Source organism: Protobothrops mucrosquamatus, unplaced genomic scaffold (assembly GCF_001527695.2).
Source record: "Protobothrops mucrosquamatus isolate PMUCROS unplaced genomic scaffold, P.Mucros_1.0 scaffold682, whole genome shotgun sequence".
NCBI lineage: Eukaryota > Metazoa > Chordata > Lepidosauria > Squamata > Viperidae > Protobothrops > Protobothrops mucrosquamatus.
Genome location: NW_015386969.1, coordinates 254467 through 267330, shown reverse-complemented (window position 1 = coordinate 267330; position 12864 = coordinate 254467). Strand labels below are relative to the sequence as shown.

Genomic DNA, 12864 nt, shown 5'->3' with positions numbered 1-12864 from the left:
TTGTCCCATTAAAGTCCTGGGGAGAGAATTCCAGCCAAACGCCCCCCCCCCTTGCAAAAAGAGAGACTAGTGTAACTCAAGCTTGTATACCTGATTGGTTGCACTCTGTAAAGTAGGAGAATTGGAGCTGCAGAAAGCCCACCAACAGAGAACCATAAATTATTCATCAGCAGCCATTTTATGTAGACAAGTTACAATTGGAGCAATGCAACAAGCATCCATTTCATCAAGCAAATATGTAAGTCCTTCAGACTGCAGTCAACTAATGACACATATATATTTCTCAGTGAAATAGCAATGGCCTTGGTGGTGCACTGTTGAGGCAAAGCTCAAAGAATTTTCACTCTTCAAGAAGCCACACTGTCTAGTTCACTGAACTGTAGAAGAAGCTAATGCCAGCCTTATCAGATAGGAGACCTGGTCAGATAAGATAATGCTACTTTATTATAAAGCTACATTAACAGAATGTTGCAAGCACAATTCTCTCACTGTCACCTTTACAGTCCAAGAACTTAGGGAGAGTCTCTTCTGAACCTCTTGCTCCACCCACTATGCAACCATGGGCTGTGCTACCTCTTATCCTATTGTTCTCTCAGCATTGTCTCTTCTTTCTGTCTCCCAAAGTCATTCCCACCTATCATTACTGTTGTTTTGGTGGTTTTGAAAGTAAAAAAGTGAAAGTGAAAACTCTGTGTTAATTTTAAATAGCTAAAAGATATTGTTGACCAATGTGTTTACTGAACCTACAGTTCACAACAAAGAAGTTAAGATGGTACATCATTTTGTTTCTTAGGCTCAAGAATAGATAGATGAGCCACATACTGGAAAAATAAAGAGAAATATTAATGACAATTTTAGATAGCATTACAAAAGGTTAAAGATATACGACAGCCGGGATCAGAATAGTTAAGCACAGGTTTTCTTAGTGGTATTTACATAGCTGTGAAAGACAGGCATTGAGAAAAAAAGATTGACACTTTAGTATTATGGATCTGGAGGTACAGTAGTTATACTAAGAGTATAACTACCTTGAAGTGATGATACAGAAACAGAAACTTAAAAACACTGGTCACCTGATATGAATGAACTTTGAAAATGAACTAGAAAAATCTTGGAGCTACGGTGTTTGGGAACCATATGCAGGTTGTGACCTTAAACTTGGATACAGAACTCAAGCTGATGGTGCTGAAGCTGATGCACTGATGTTATTATTGTTTCTTCTTTTGCTGCCCATCTTGCTTTGAATCAACTCTGGGCAGCTTACAACATTAAATGTTAACTAGTTTACCAATGAAATGTCTGCAAGAAAACAACCAAGCTCAGAGAGCACCAAAGTGGCCACAGTTCAAACTTTACTCAACAAGAGGTTAAGACTGACCTTCTAGATTGCATGGAGGGAATGTTCTCAAAGGACTGAGCCCCAGCTAGAGGAAGTGGGTGGTGGAAAGAGATGACATGAGGTTGGATAAAATGGTCAATTTGGATAGGGGATTTTAGGAGGATGAAGACAAGTTAGGGGACAAGTTAGAAAAGCTATCAATCAAGTAGCCAGATCATCACTAAGGGGAGTGGATATAATGTAGTATCAGATAGCCCAGGCTTGGCAGAAGCCAAAGAGGCCATAAGAGGTTGAGGGAGGAATAGGGACAGGAAAATGACATAATGGGCTTTAGGTTGGCCATTTCAGAGGAAGAGGGAATTTACTGTCCCACTGTCCCTTTTCCTGTCCTAATGCCTCATTCTGTGATCCTGGATGCTGAATTGTTGGCACCCTTAGCGTCAGACTGATCCCACCAAACACCAGCTCCATCTGCTCTCTTCCATGACTTAACTGGTGTATGTGGAGGGACGTAGATCTGGAATATATTATTGAGACCTGCCTGGTTAAGGAAGAGTTTCCTTGTAAACAATTTGTCTGACAAAGATTTAGAGAGGCTAGAGAGGTGGTTGGTCTTCCAGGAAACTTGAGTAATAACCAAGTAACCCTGCACTGCAAGTAAGTTTTTGCATTTGAAGCTGAGTATTCGATCTAGCCCACAGTGCTTCTGGTTTTCAGGAAAATGTAAAATAAAAAACAAAAATCAGAGTATAGGGCTAAAAATTCAGGGGAAGAGTAGAGGTTGTTGAAAGAAAGATCTAAAGTGCACCCCATCCCCCTCAGCTTGATGATAAATCTTGATAGGTAAGATTACAAGTTCACTCCTAACCACTTCCAAATAAGGTTGGCAAAGATTCCTGTCTGAAACCCTAGGGAGATGTAGCTAATCAGGAAACTTGGAACATAAGTCAAACAGTATGTTTTGCTACAAATCTGCTTCCTATGATTTATATTATATCTTAAGTGCAACTGTATCTGACTTACAAAATTTGGACAATCTTTCTTGCTCAAGCACCGCATTCCTTCACAGGCATACACTGGGAAGCAGCCTATTGGCTGGGATCGGAGGCAAAAGTCAGCAGTGATTCCCAACACTGTCCAATGGATCCACTGATATTCTGGAATAAGCTCCTAGCATCTTAGTTGCAAATCACTTGTAGAGTGCTATTCGCACCTGCCAATTCCTGAACCATGGCAAATGATTAAACAAAAGTACAGCCAAGAAAGTGCACAAAACCAAATTATAAATTACCCTTTTTATTGAATATCAATAAATTGTATATAATTATATATAAAAAGTATTTTTTTTAAATTCAGTATAAAATTGTGGCACAAAAATATATAAATACCAGTGTACCTTTGAAATGTAAACATACCCTTTTTGTTTTTCATCTTTTGTTGTTGTTGATGATGTGGAAACAATGTACAAAAGAAATGCATTCAGGAGGCACCTGTCAATAACCTTAAGTAGCTCTTTTGGCACACACCTGTCAATGGGGCAGCCTTCCCTGCCCAGGCGGCTATTGAATCGCCTGACAAGTGCCTGCTATTAGTCACAGTTCTTTTGAAAAAAGCAGTTGTTAAAAGAAGTCATATTAACAGGTGCTTGAGTGCATAGCTGCTCTTGTAAACAGGAGCCTTGCTTTGAATGGCTACCCAGTGCCTTCTGCAGACATAAGTCTTTGAAGCATTGCGGAATTATCCCTCTGCTGACCCAGAACTAATGAAATACTGTATCCCTGCATAGCTGCCCTAAGGAGGGTCCAGACACAATACGAGGAGCAATGGAGTTTGAGGTGATGGGGGGGGAGGCGTTAACACTTAAGCTTTTTGCCCTTTGTTTAGAGGCATATCAATTCAGGGTCATGAGCTACTGTGGATCTTTTATTCTGGTCATCTTCTTTTTAAGGATAAAAATGAAAAGACTGATCTTTCAGGCAAGGTAGGCAAAATATTTTTCCCATTTGTAAAACGGTAGTGAATGCTATTTAGATGGCTTTGAAGGAGCTGGGAAAAAGTCTGAAGGGAGAAGACTCAATGGCTATTAGATATGAAAGCCGGTATGGATTTCCATTATTGGTGGCGGTAAACTCTCTTGAGTATCAGATGCGGTGGGGGGGGAGGGGGCAGGAGAAAGAGGTAATCATTATCCCTATAATCTGCCTACAAGGATGTATCTGAACCCAGTTGAGGAGCAGCTCAACAAGATGTTTTTAGCTACATGTCAGTTTTTGGAGACGCTGTTCCCGTATTGGTACCACCCTGCACAGTGTGGGCTCTAACATACTGAATTCCCTGACAAAAATTCCATTTCTAAAAATTCTGGGGACATTTGTCCGAGCCATCTGGAGGGCACCAGCTTTTAGAAGCTCATTTTAAAAAAAAACATCCCATGTTGTTTGGCAACCCATCATTTCTGATGAAGCAATGGTCTTCCATGGGCTTGAATCAAGAAGCATTTTGCCACTTTTAGGGCCAGGGAATGGAATACAAAGGCAAATCAGGTTTGAAAAATTCTCTGGAAGACAAAGAGTGAAAGAAGCATTGTGTATGATGCTTTAAGGCCTGAAAGCAGCTGGAAACAACCAGATTTCAATATAAGCTGTTTGTGGCAGCTCAGCAGAACTATTTTCCTAGGGACACTAGTTACAATACATGGCTTTGCACGGAGGAGTCCATGGTATTCAACGGGTTCCAATGCAGCCTGTTTCTTCATGTTTGTGGAGAAGTGACATGCGAGAGAAAGTCCGGGAGCAAGTTTTACACTGATACTTCTTAACATCTGAATGAGTCTGCAGATGAGCACGGAGATTGGAGCGATCAGCAAAGGCCCGGCTACAGTGCGTGCAGGAAAATGGCTTTTCCCCTAGAAAGATAAAAGAATAAAAAGGATCATCAGCCTGAATCTTGACAAAACATGTGACAGAAGTCAAAAATCACTTCCTGGCCCTTTATATATGTCACATTCCTGATCTTTCAGTACTACAAGTAAAATCCAAGCATTCAACCCAGGTTTAAGCAAATTTCTAGAACACAATTCATAGTTAGGAAATAAATTCTGCTTGAATCACCAAATACATAAATGGTTTTGTATTCAAGACATTAGCCCAGGTTTAAATCTGACACGTGCCAGATTCTAAAATAAAGATATTAAAAACCAAGTCTCTTTATTTCAAAGGACAAAAAGCAGGGCCTGAACTTTGAAGCTGGATTGTGCTTATTGTGTCCTCAAAAAGCTAAGCAAAGTAGTCTGTTCTTGGGTGGGAGACCACCAAGTAATACATATACTAGGTTGCAGGTTAAGCCCCCCTTTCCCAATTTTTGCCAAAATAATATATCCAAGTTGTCAACAAAAATCCACCTGGAATCAGGAAGATTTTACTTTTATTCTAATGGAGCTTGGTTCAAGTGAGTGTGTAGGGAACTCCAAGATCCTACACATATTATCTGGAGAATAACATCCTTAGATACCAAAGGTGCTTACTTTAAAAATACATGTATTGCACTGGTCTACATACCGTACATTGACAAAGAGCTCCCAGCATTGGTACAAAATGCCCTCTTCTGCCAACTTAGTGCAGCAAAACCTGAAACATTAATTGCATCCCCATTCCAATATAACTATATCCTTTTCAGAGTTTCCTCCTCCTTTCCTTCCTCTCCCTCCCCCTCCTTCAAGCCTCAACCACTAAAGCCGGGTTGAATTCCTGACCGGAGAAAATTCTTCTGGAGCTCACCAACAGGCTGCTCTCCATTTGGAAAGCACAATTAAGTCTTTCTGGCTTCCTTCAGGCAGTCATCTTTAGGACTTTTAAAAGGGTGTGAAATCAGCACTAAGTAACAATTAAAGGATCCTGCCCCCTCCACCCGCCCAACACAAAAGCTGCTTGGGGGGAAAAAAGCATTGTAAATGCGATACTCCTTGGATTAAACACTCAAAAAGCCACAGCTGTGGAATCTGGTGCCGAGCCTGGGGCGTTACAGTAACAGGTGCAGGAAGGGAAGAGCAAACCCAGCTCCCTAAGAGCACCTGCCAAGGCAGCTCCTGGCTTCCAAAAGCCCTTCCCCACCATTTCCACGGTCCCATTAGGCAAACAATGCTGGAATGAAGCATCTCCCAACACCAACTTTTTGTGCCCAGAAGGCAGCACATCCTGCTTGCACCAGGGAAGGCGTCAGATATCAGAGGGAGCTTTCAGGGGCCTTCCATGTAGGAAAAATGAGGAAGTAGGCTGTTCCCCCCCCCTCCCTCCCTGCCTGCAAATGTATGGCCCATGTTTAGCACTATGTTTTATATACCGGAGGTTAGACAAGAAAGAAGAGTGGGGGGGAATAGGAGAGACCTTGAAGAGGGTTGAAATGCAAATATAAGCAAGGGAAATAGAGGAGAGGGTTTGGCACTGGCTGCCCTGCATTAGACTGCAATGCTCACAAGCCCTTTCAGTATAACACACACCCCCCACACACACACACACATTGTGTGTGCTTGGAATGACTCAAGGCTGATTCACATGATGGAGTGCCTGCTGAGCTGGCTTCAGGGCGTCTGTGTCCAAACTAAGTAGGCATGATGATGTGGCTGTGGAATCATTACCCCAGGACCACTCCAAGTCTTATGTAAACTAACAAAACAATGGAAAAAGGGTGGGAGTTGTAACCAGGTAGCTGCTTTAGGAGGGTAGTATTTACAGGAATACCGAATTAACCCAGTGTTCTATGCTTACAGAACATCTAGGACCACCTTCTAATCACATGGCCTGCATTCACACATGCTAGAATGTTGGCTAATTTTTGGATCAATGTGTTGTGCAAAGGCTGTGGCCCGATTAGAAAGACGGGATAAAAAAACCAAGTAATAAAGGTACTGAGAAAAATGCCATTGACTTATAAACAAGTCTAGATTTGCTTACAAAGGTATCCTAGCTTTGCAGGGCACCCTTTATCCATGATTATGTGGACTTACCCTGCATATTAAACTATGAATTAATTGAACTGTTCTATAATGGGGTTGGGCTCAGTGTGTTGTGCAAATATAGCCACTGAATACAAAAAGGGAGTCCAAAATCAATTAAGTCAGAGGTTGGCAAGTATAAGTCCAAACAGGGTGGATTTCAGGCAAATCTGTTTTTAAAAGGTCTTAATTAAAACAGGGTGTTTTGTTTTTTTTTCAGAGAAACTCCATTTGGAGAGCCTTATCTCCTCTGATAAGCCACAGGCAGTGTTGACGTGAATCAGGTTACAAGCAAGGTAGAGAGGACTGGGGCTAGAGAAAAGATAAGAGAGGAAGATAACAAGGACCAGACACACAAACAGAAGAATTCAGATCTTTACCAGTGTGCGTTCTGATGTGGCCCTGCAGGAGCCATGGCCTTGAGAATGCTTTGCCACAGATTTTGCACACGCAGGGCAAGGTATGGCTTCGGATGTGCATCTTGAGAGCCCCCAAGCTCACATATTCCTTTTCACAATATTTACAGCTGAAAGATTTCCTGGTCTGGGAATCACAATGCAACTGTCTGTGCTTGGAAAGGCCAGCAAAAGTGGAGTAGGACTTGCTGCACTGGCTGCAGTGGAATTTCTCGGCTTCCGTGGCAGAGGAGGCTGGGCTGGGCGGGTCAGAGCTGGTCTTGCCATCCTCTTCTTCACTTGACAAGGAGGTCAGGTCCAGGGGTTTGGAATCAGGGCTGGGCGGAGAAGCTGCACTTTTCTGGTACTCCGATTCCGAGGTGAAGAAGTTAGAGAACAGCCCAGTGTCCCAGGCTAGAGGAGGGTAGTAAGAGCCAGCACTCAGGAGATCTGGTTGAGGGATGACAGACAAGGGGTACTTGTCGTACAAAAACGGAGAGATGATCACTGCAAAAGAGACCCAAGGAAATCTATTAGAGAGAAAAATTCCTGCAGAACTGGACACAACCCTACCTCTTTTTTGAGATCGGTTGGCTTTTGGCATGCTCAGGGAGCCCTTGGACAAGTTCTCTGGGCATATGCAAAGGGCCAGAAACATCCTTTCCAGTTGGAATTAGCCACAGAGGGAGGTCCAAAATAGCAAAACCTACAGCACCAGCCCCCTTCTTGGAAGGACCGAAACTTCTCTATAGCTTTAGGCCGGTTGAAACAGCCGTGGCACAAAGGCTGACGGGACTTGGAGTTTTGCATTTCCAAGTCCAAAAACAGCTGGTTTGGAAAGCATTCCATTGCAGAGCTCTTCGGAAGGAAGGCCCGCTGAGCTCAAGGGGATTTATTCCCAATTTACTACTTGTGGGAGCTTGTTCCGCGGTCTTCAAGCCGAGCCCGACTGGATGGCACCTAACTAACCTAAAACCAGGATTACTTCTTCCCTAATTGCTAGCTAGTGTCCGCCGCTCCGCGTCCTCCGCAAGGAGACGATCCACATGTTTCCCTCCCCAAGTTATTAGCGGGAAACTTTCAGCAGGAGCCGCTGCGCTGCTGAATCCGGCACCCACCCCACCAATTCAAGCCCGTCTTCCACGGGGCATTTGAGTTGGCCAGTCCTTCCCCCCCCCCTCCAAGCACTGCCAGAGCCCCCACACCACCCTCTCTCTCTTCCCGGGCGCAGCGCCTACCCGTCTGGCTTTCCAATTCGCTGTAATTGGGCTTCTTGCTGGCCGAAAAGTGTTTCTTGACGAGGAAGGATCGCGGCATCTTTCTGGCGGCGACGCGGCTCCGATCCAGGCTACTGCGGGAAGAGAACTGCAGTCGCGGCCGCTCGCCTCTTCTTCTTCTTCTTCTTCTCCTTTCCCAAATAAACCCGGATCCTCCCTCCGCCACTCGCCAGGCCGCTGCGATGTAAGCAAGTGGAGCGGCTCAGCCACGAGCTAATATGGGCCGAGCGGCAGGTGGGCGAGGCCGACCCGCCCCCCCCCCTCCGTGTCACTTGGCAGCCAATCGACAAAGGCGGGGAGGGGTCCAGCTGCGAGCCTCTTCCAGCAGGTGCTCCGCAAACAAAACCCACCGGCGAGGTTGACGGCTCGTCTGAGCGGCCAGACCTCTCGCCAATGCTGGGGGGGGGGGGGGGGGAAGCCAGGCCTGGAGATCTGGCCACGTAACTTTCACTCTGGGGTGGGATTAAAAACCTGTCTGTGGGTCGGCTCGGCTCAGGAAAGTGGGAGCAACTTTGCTTGAAGAGCAGATCTGTCCTCGGCGGCTGTGTCTGTGTGTCTGTGTGTGTGTGTGTCTGTGTGCGTGCGTGTCAGGATCAGCGTTGAGTATTCCATTCCCCTCCCCCGCGAAGTCCACCACACGTGTCAACCATTCCTGTCTGAGCGACTGCGTTCACGTGTCCATTCCGCGGTCGATGTTTTCTTTTGGAATGAAGCCCGCTCAGTTCAACGAACGAGGTTCCCCTAATGGAAACACGTGGAGCGTTTGCAGCTTTTCTCAGCCCGGCGCTTTCAACTGTGTTTGGACTATCCCTCCCATCATCCCCACCCCTTGCCTTAGGTCTGTGCCGCCTCTTCCCGTCCCGACGCACAACGCTTGCAGTGTTAGGAAAAAACTAAGAGTACAAAGGAATCAACCCCCCCCCCCAAGCCTACATCCGCTCGTGTCTCCTGGGAGGCCCCGTCCCATGATCGCCACCCTTATTTCGGGAGCCTCCGGAGCGGGGGGGGGGGGAAGGAGGGGGGGAACAGAAGGAACAAAGGTGCGACCTTTCCCGACGCGTTTTCGGGGGGGAATGGAAGCAGTGGGTCCCGACCTCCCCCTTCTCCAAGCTAAGAAAAGAGGTCTTTCACATGCGGGGTCAGCATTTATTTCCAAAGGAGGAGGAAAGCGAAGCCAAATCGATTCCGTAGAGGGGAAATGACGACGCGCCACCCCGATTTCTTCAATAAAAATTTAAAAAAAAAGCGATCCCGCAAGCACGTGCCGCGGTTGTCCGAAACGGGAACCGCCCGCCGACCATCTTCTTGCAGGGGAAATCCGCAAAGCCTTTACACCCTCTCGACATCTTCCTCATTTCTCCCACCGACCCCCCCCGCCTCCCATCCTCCCGGGCCATAACGGTCTTCCGCGCCAGCCCTCGCGAGTTTTTCCTCTCCGGTCGGGGTTGAGGACAGGCGCGGAGTTCCTGAGGCGGCAGGACGAGCGGATGGATCCACGCGAGGTTGTTGTTGTTGTTGCCCGCCTGTCCGCAACCCGCACCTGCTTTGGAACTGAACTGGAGAAAGGTCGGTTCTTGGTGAACAGAAAGTAAGGGCCGTGGGGACCTGAGTTCTCACGGCTGGTTATTCAACAGGTGGTGCTGGCCCTTGCAACCTAAGTTGATGTCTAAATCCAGCCACAGTACCTAAACCGGCTCCCTTGTTCCAGCTAGGTCAGGGGTAGGCAACCTTGGCTCTTTTATGACTCGTGGACTTCAACTCCCAGAATTCCTGAGCCAGCATAGCTGGCTCAGGAATTCTGGGAGTTGAAGTCCACGAGTCATAAAAGAGCCAAGGTTGCCTACCCCCGAGCTAGGTTCTCGCCTGATGTATATTGGGAAGTCTGACACATGGTTCCTAAACCAGTGGGGCACAGAATATTGGGAAGTCTGACACTTCTGTGGGCACCAGGTTGGGAAAACCCGAAAAAAAAATGCTTGCCTTTTTCTAGGAAACATTATATAATGATTGGTGAGTTTGGGGGGTTTATTACAGGATCAACTGTTGGGATACAGAAATTAAACTACACATATAGAGATGATTTAATGGCTTATTATATATACGAATGAGGCACCAGGAACGAATGAGATTATGTATATTATTATATATACGAATGAGAAAAGGAAGCCTTGCAGTACTGTTAGAATGTCTTCATTTGGCTCTCCACAAGGCCATGAGCGCCCTCTCCAGGACTCCTTCAGCCAAGCCCCCAAATCATTGTCAGAAGCGAAACATTCAGCAGAATTAACACTTTTTTATATTAAGCCCACCAGATACCTAAAGTAGGACTACAGCCTCAATCGGTTTGCTTTGGACTTCTAATGAAATCAACTTTAATACACTTAATGTTGGCCAATTTTGTCCTGGATTTGTTACTTGGTAAGAACTGATTGCTTACGCCATAAAAACCAATCATTCTTTCCCTAATTGTAGTATGCAGAAGACTTCACATTAAACCTTTATCCTAATGTGTACTTCCTGTTCAGGGTTGTTCAAGTTGATATTGTGGATACACTGATTTAGATTCTTGGTGACCAAATGGTCTTTTCCACCTCTAACATTCCATGATCAGCCAGGTATTGAAATTGTTTCCCTATCTCCCTTTGTCCTGCGGTATCAGGGAAGATAGTTATTAAAATGACAATGGAGGGAGGGGGAACTGGAGGTCAGTTTGACAAGGAGGCTTATGTTAAATAACCCTAGTTGCAAAATTCAGTTTGTACCCTGTGACTTTAAACAAACCAAGATATGCAATGAAATGCAAAGTTCTCAAATTATGCTATTGATAAGCAGGCCAAATAACCTGCTCAGACAAGTGAAATACAGTTTTAGTAATTGCCAGCTACCCTTATCATATAAGATCTCAGAAGGGGAAAAAGGATTAGACAAATTAAGATTGAGATCACCTAGAAAGGTGTAAATGGCTTGTGCAAATTAAGGGACTGCTATTGTTAACAGAACATAAGGTCTAATTAGATTATTTTAAATGCAATTAACTAACAAATTTGTAAATGGATGGTGCCCACCTGAGAAGCTGCAACAGTACCGTATTACTTAGAAGGGGAATGGTAGATATAATTATTTTCATCTAAACGAAGGAAAATTCCTCTGAATCCTTCAAGACATTCACAATTAGATCCTTTAAGAATATAGTTATATATAGTTCATAATTCTTTGGATGTAAGTTTTTGGACTCAGTCCTATACATGTTTACAAGTTGATAAATCCTATTGAATACACATGGATAAGATTGCATGGGGAAACACCTATCACAGTCTTTCATTTAATAAACTAAGCATATTTGCATATATCAAACTTTCAATATGGGTGATGCATATTGAGACATTAAAATGATGAAAGTGAGAGGCAGTTTAGTTTAATGAATAATGCTGGTAGGTAGGTCTATTAAAATAAAAAGGGAAACAGCAATAATGATACAAGACCTTTATTAAACTATTCTATGTGGAACTAGAAAGGTTTTTGACTTCATCAAAAATATTAATCAGAATCGGTACAAAGCAAAAGAGACCAACATTAGTTATTGCATCCAAAACTGGAAAACACAAACCTGCATCTTATTATAACTCGTGGCCTGGTTCACATGTCACACACTAAACCATAATGTGACTTACTTAGCCTGCTGCATGCAGAATTTGATTATGACTTATTAAATCATGGTTAAGCAAAAGATTGTCAACAGGGTTTACTCTCAAGAAAGGAAGCAACAAATGCTTCCTAAACAAAATTTCTACCATAGAAGAAACGTATGGGGTTTTTTTTTTTCCATTGTAGGTGCACAGAATTAACATACTACTAAAATAAATTTGGGTTTTCACATTAATCAAAGAAATACTAGAGACAATTCGAATGTTAATTAAACCTATTATTGACACTACCCTGCTCAAAAACAAGAAAAAGCAAAGAACAATAAAATGAAAGCAAAGCATCTTTAGACCGGTGGTAAAATGTTAGGGCTGACCTCATGCTTAGGCTAATGAAAGAATGTGGACAAAACTGCTCCTTGATAAATTCTATAGTTCCAAGGCTATGTTTGTAACAATGTGCTCAGTTAACTCCCACCTAAGTAAACACTCAATTCAACCTTTCAAAGGCAAAACCTGTGTCCATTGACAGAAGCAAGGGACTCTTTTCAAACAAGAGAGGGCAAGGCAATGTCACCATAGTGGTAACTCCCTATTGTGCTAAAGTGTTCCAAAAATGAATACAATTAGGAGTAGTTAAAGGTGGGTTTACATTACTCAGACAATGGTTGCTGGTCATAAAGTGAGATAGCTATTGACTGAAAGACTTGGGCTGTGTTGATTCACTTAAACTGATTAAACTCAAGTACAAGGGAATTTATGGGGGATGGGGGGGGGATTTGGAGACCGAGTTCTAATTTAACTCGTGAAGAAAAAAAAAAGTTGTACAAGCTCCCACTTTCCACATGGTGTTAATGTCCCTTGAATAAGTTCTCTACAAGACTAATTTGGGGGAGGAGAAGTGAAAAAGGAGCACCCATGGTTTCATCAAAGAAGATTGTGTACCTTCAGATTGTGTATGTGTGAGAGAGAGAGACATAGTCACGAGCAAGTAAGCAGCTCAGGTGATCTGCTCACCTTGGTCTGGTGATTCAGGAAAATTCTGATCGTGTAATGATAACATCATTGTAAAGGGACCTGCTGGAAGAAAGAGTGCAGCCACAGCGTGATCATGTGCCCTGAACTGCATTATCCACCTGTAATCCAATCAAAGTCATCAAGGAAGAAAAAAGAATGGAATTTTATCACTTAAGCTTGCACAACAGTATGTTTTTCCATTTTG

General features: G+C 44.0%; 1 protein-coding gene across 1 annotated transcript; it reads right to left on the bottom strand.

Annotated features, from left to right (window-relative positions):
- Positions 1–2661: 2661 nt before the first annotated feature.
- Positions 2662–8106, bottom strand: SNAI1 (snail family transcriptional repressor 1). The gene is made up of 3 exons (XM_015818135.1): positions 7963–8106; positions 6710–7231; positions 2662–4244 (listed from the first exon to the last, which is right to left on the bottom strand). Exons 1-3 carry the CDS (start codon positions 8039–8041, stop codon positions 4063–4065), a joined length of 783 nt encoding a protein of 260 aa, XP_015673621.1. The 5' UTR covers positions 8042–8106; the 3' UTR covers positions 2662–4062.
- Positions 8107–12864: the final 4758 nt, after the last annotated feature.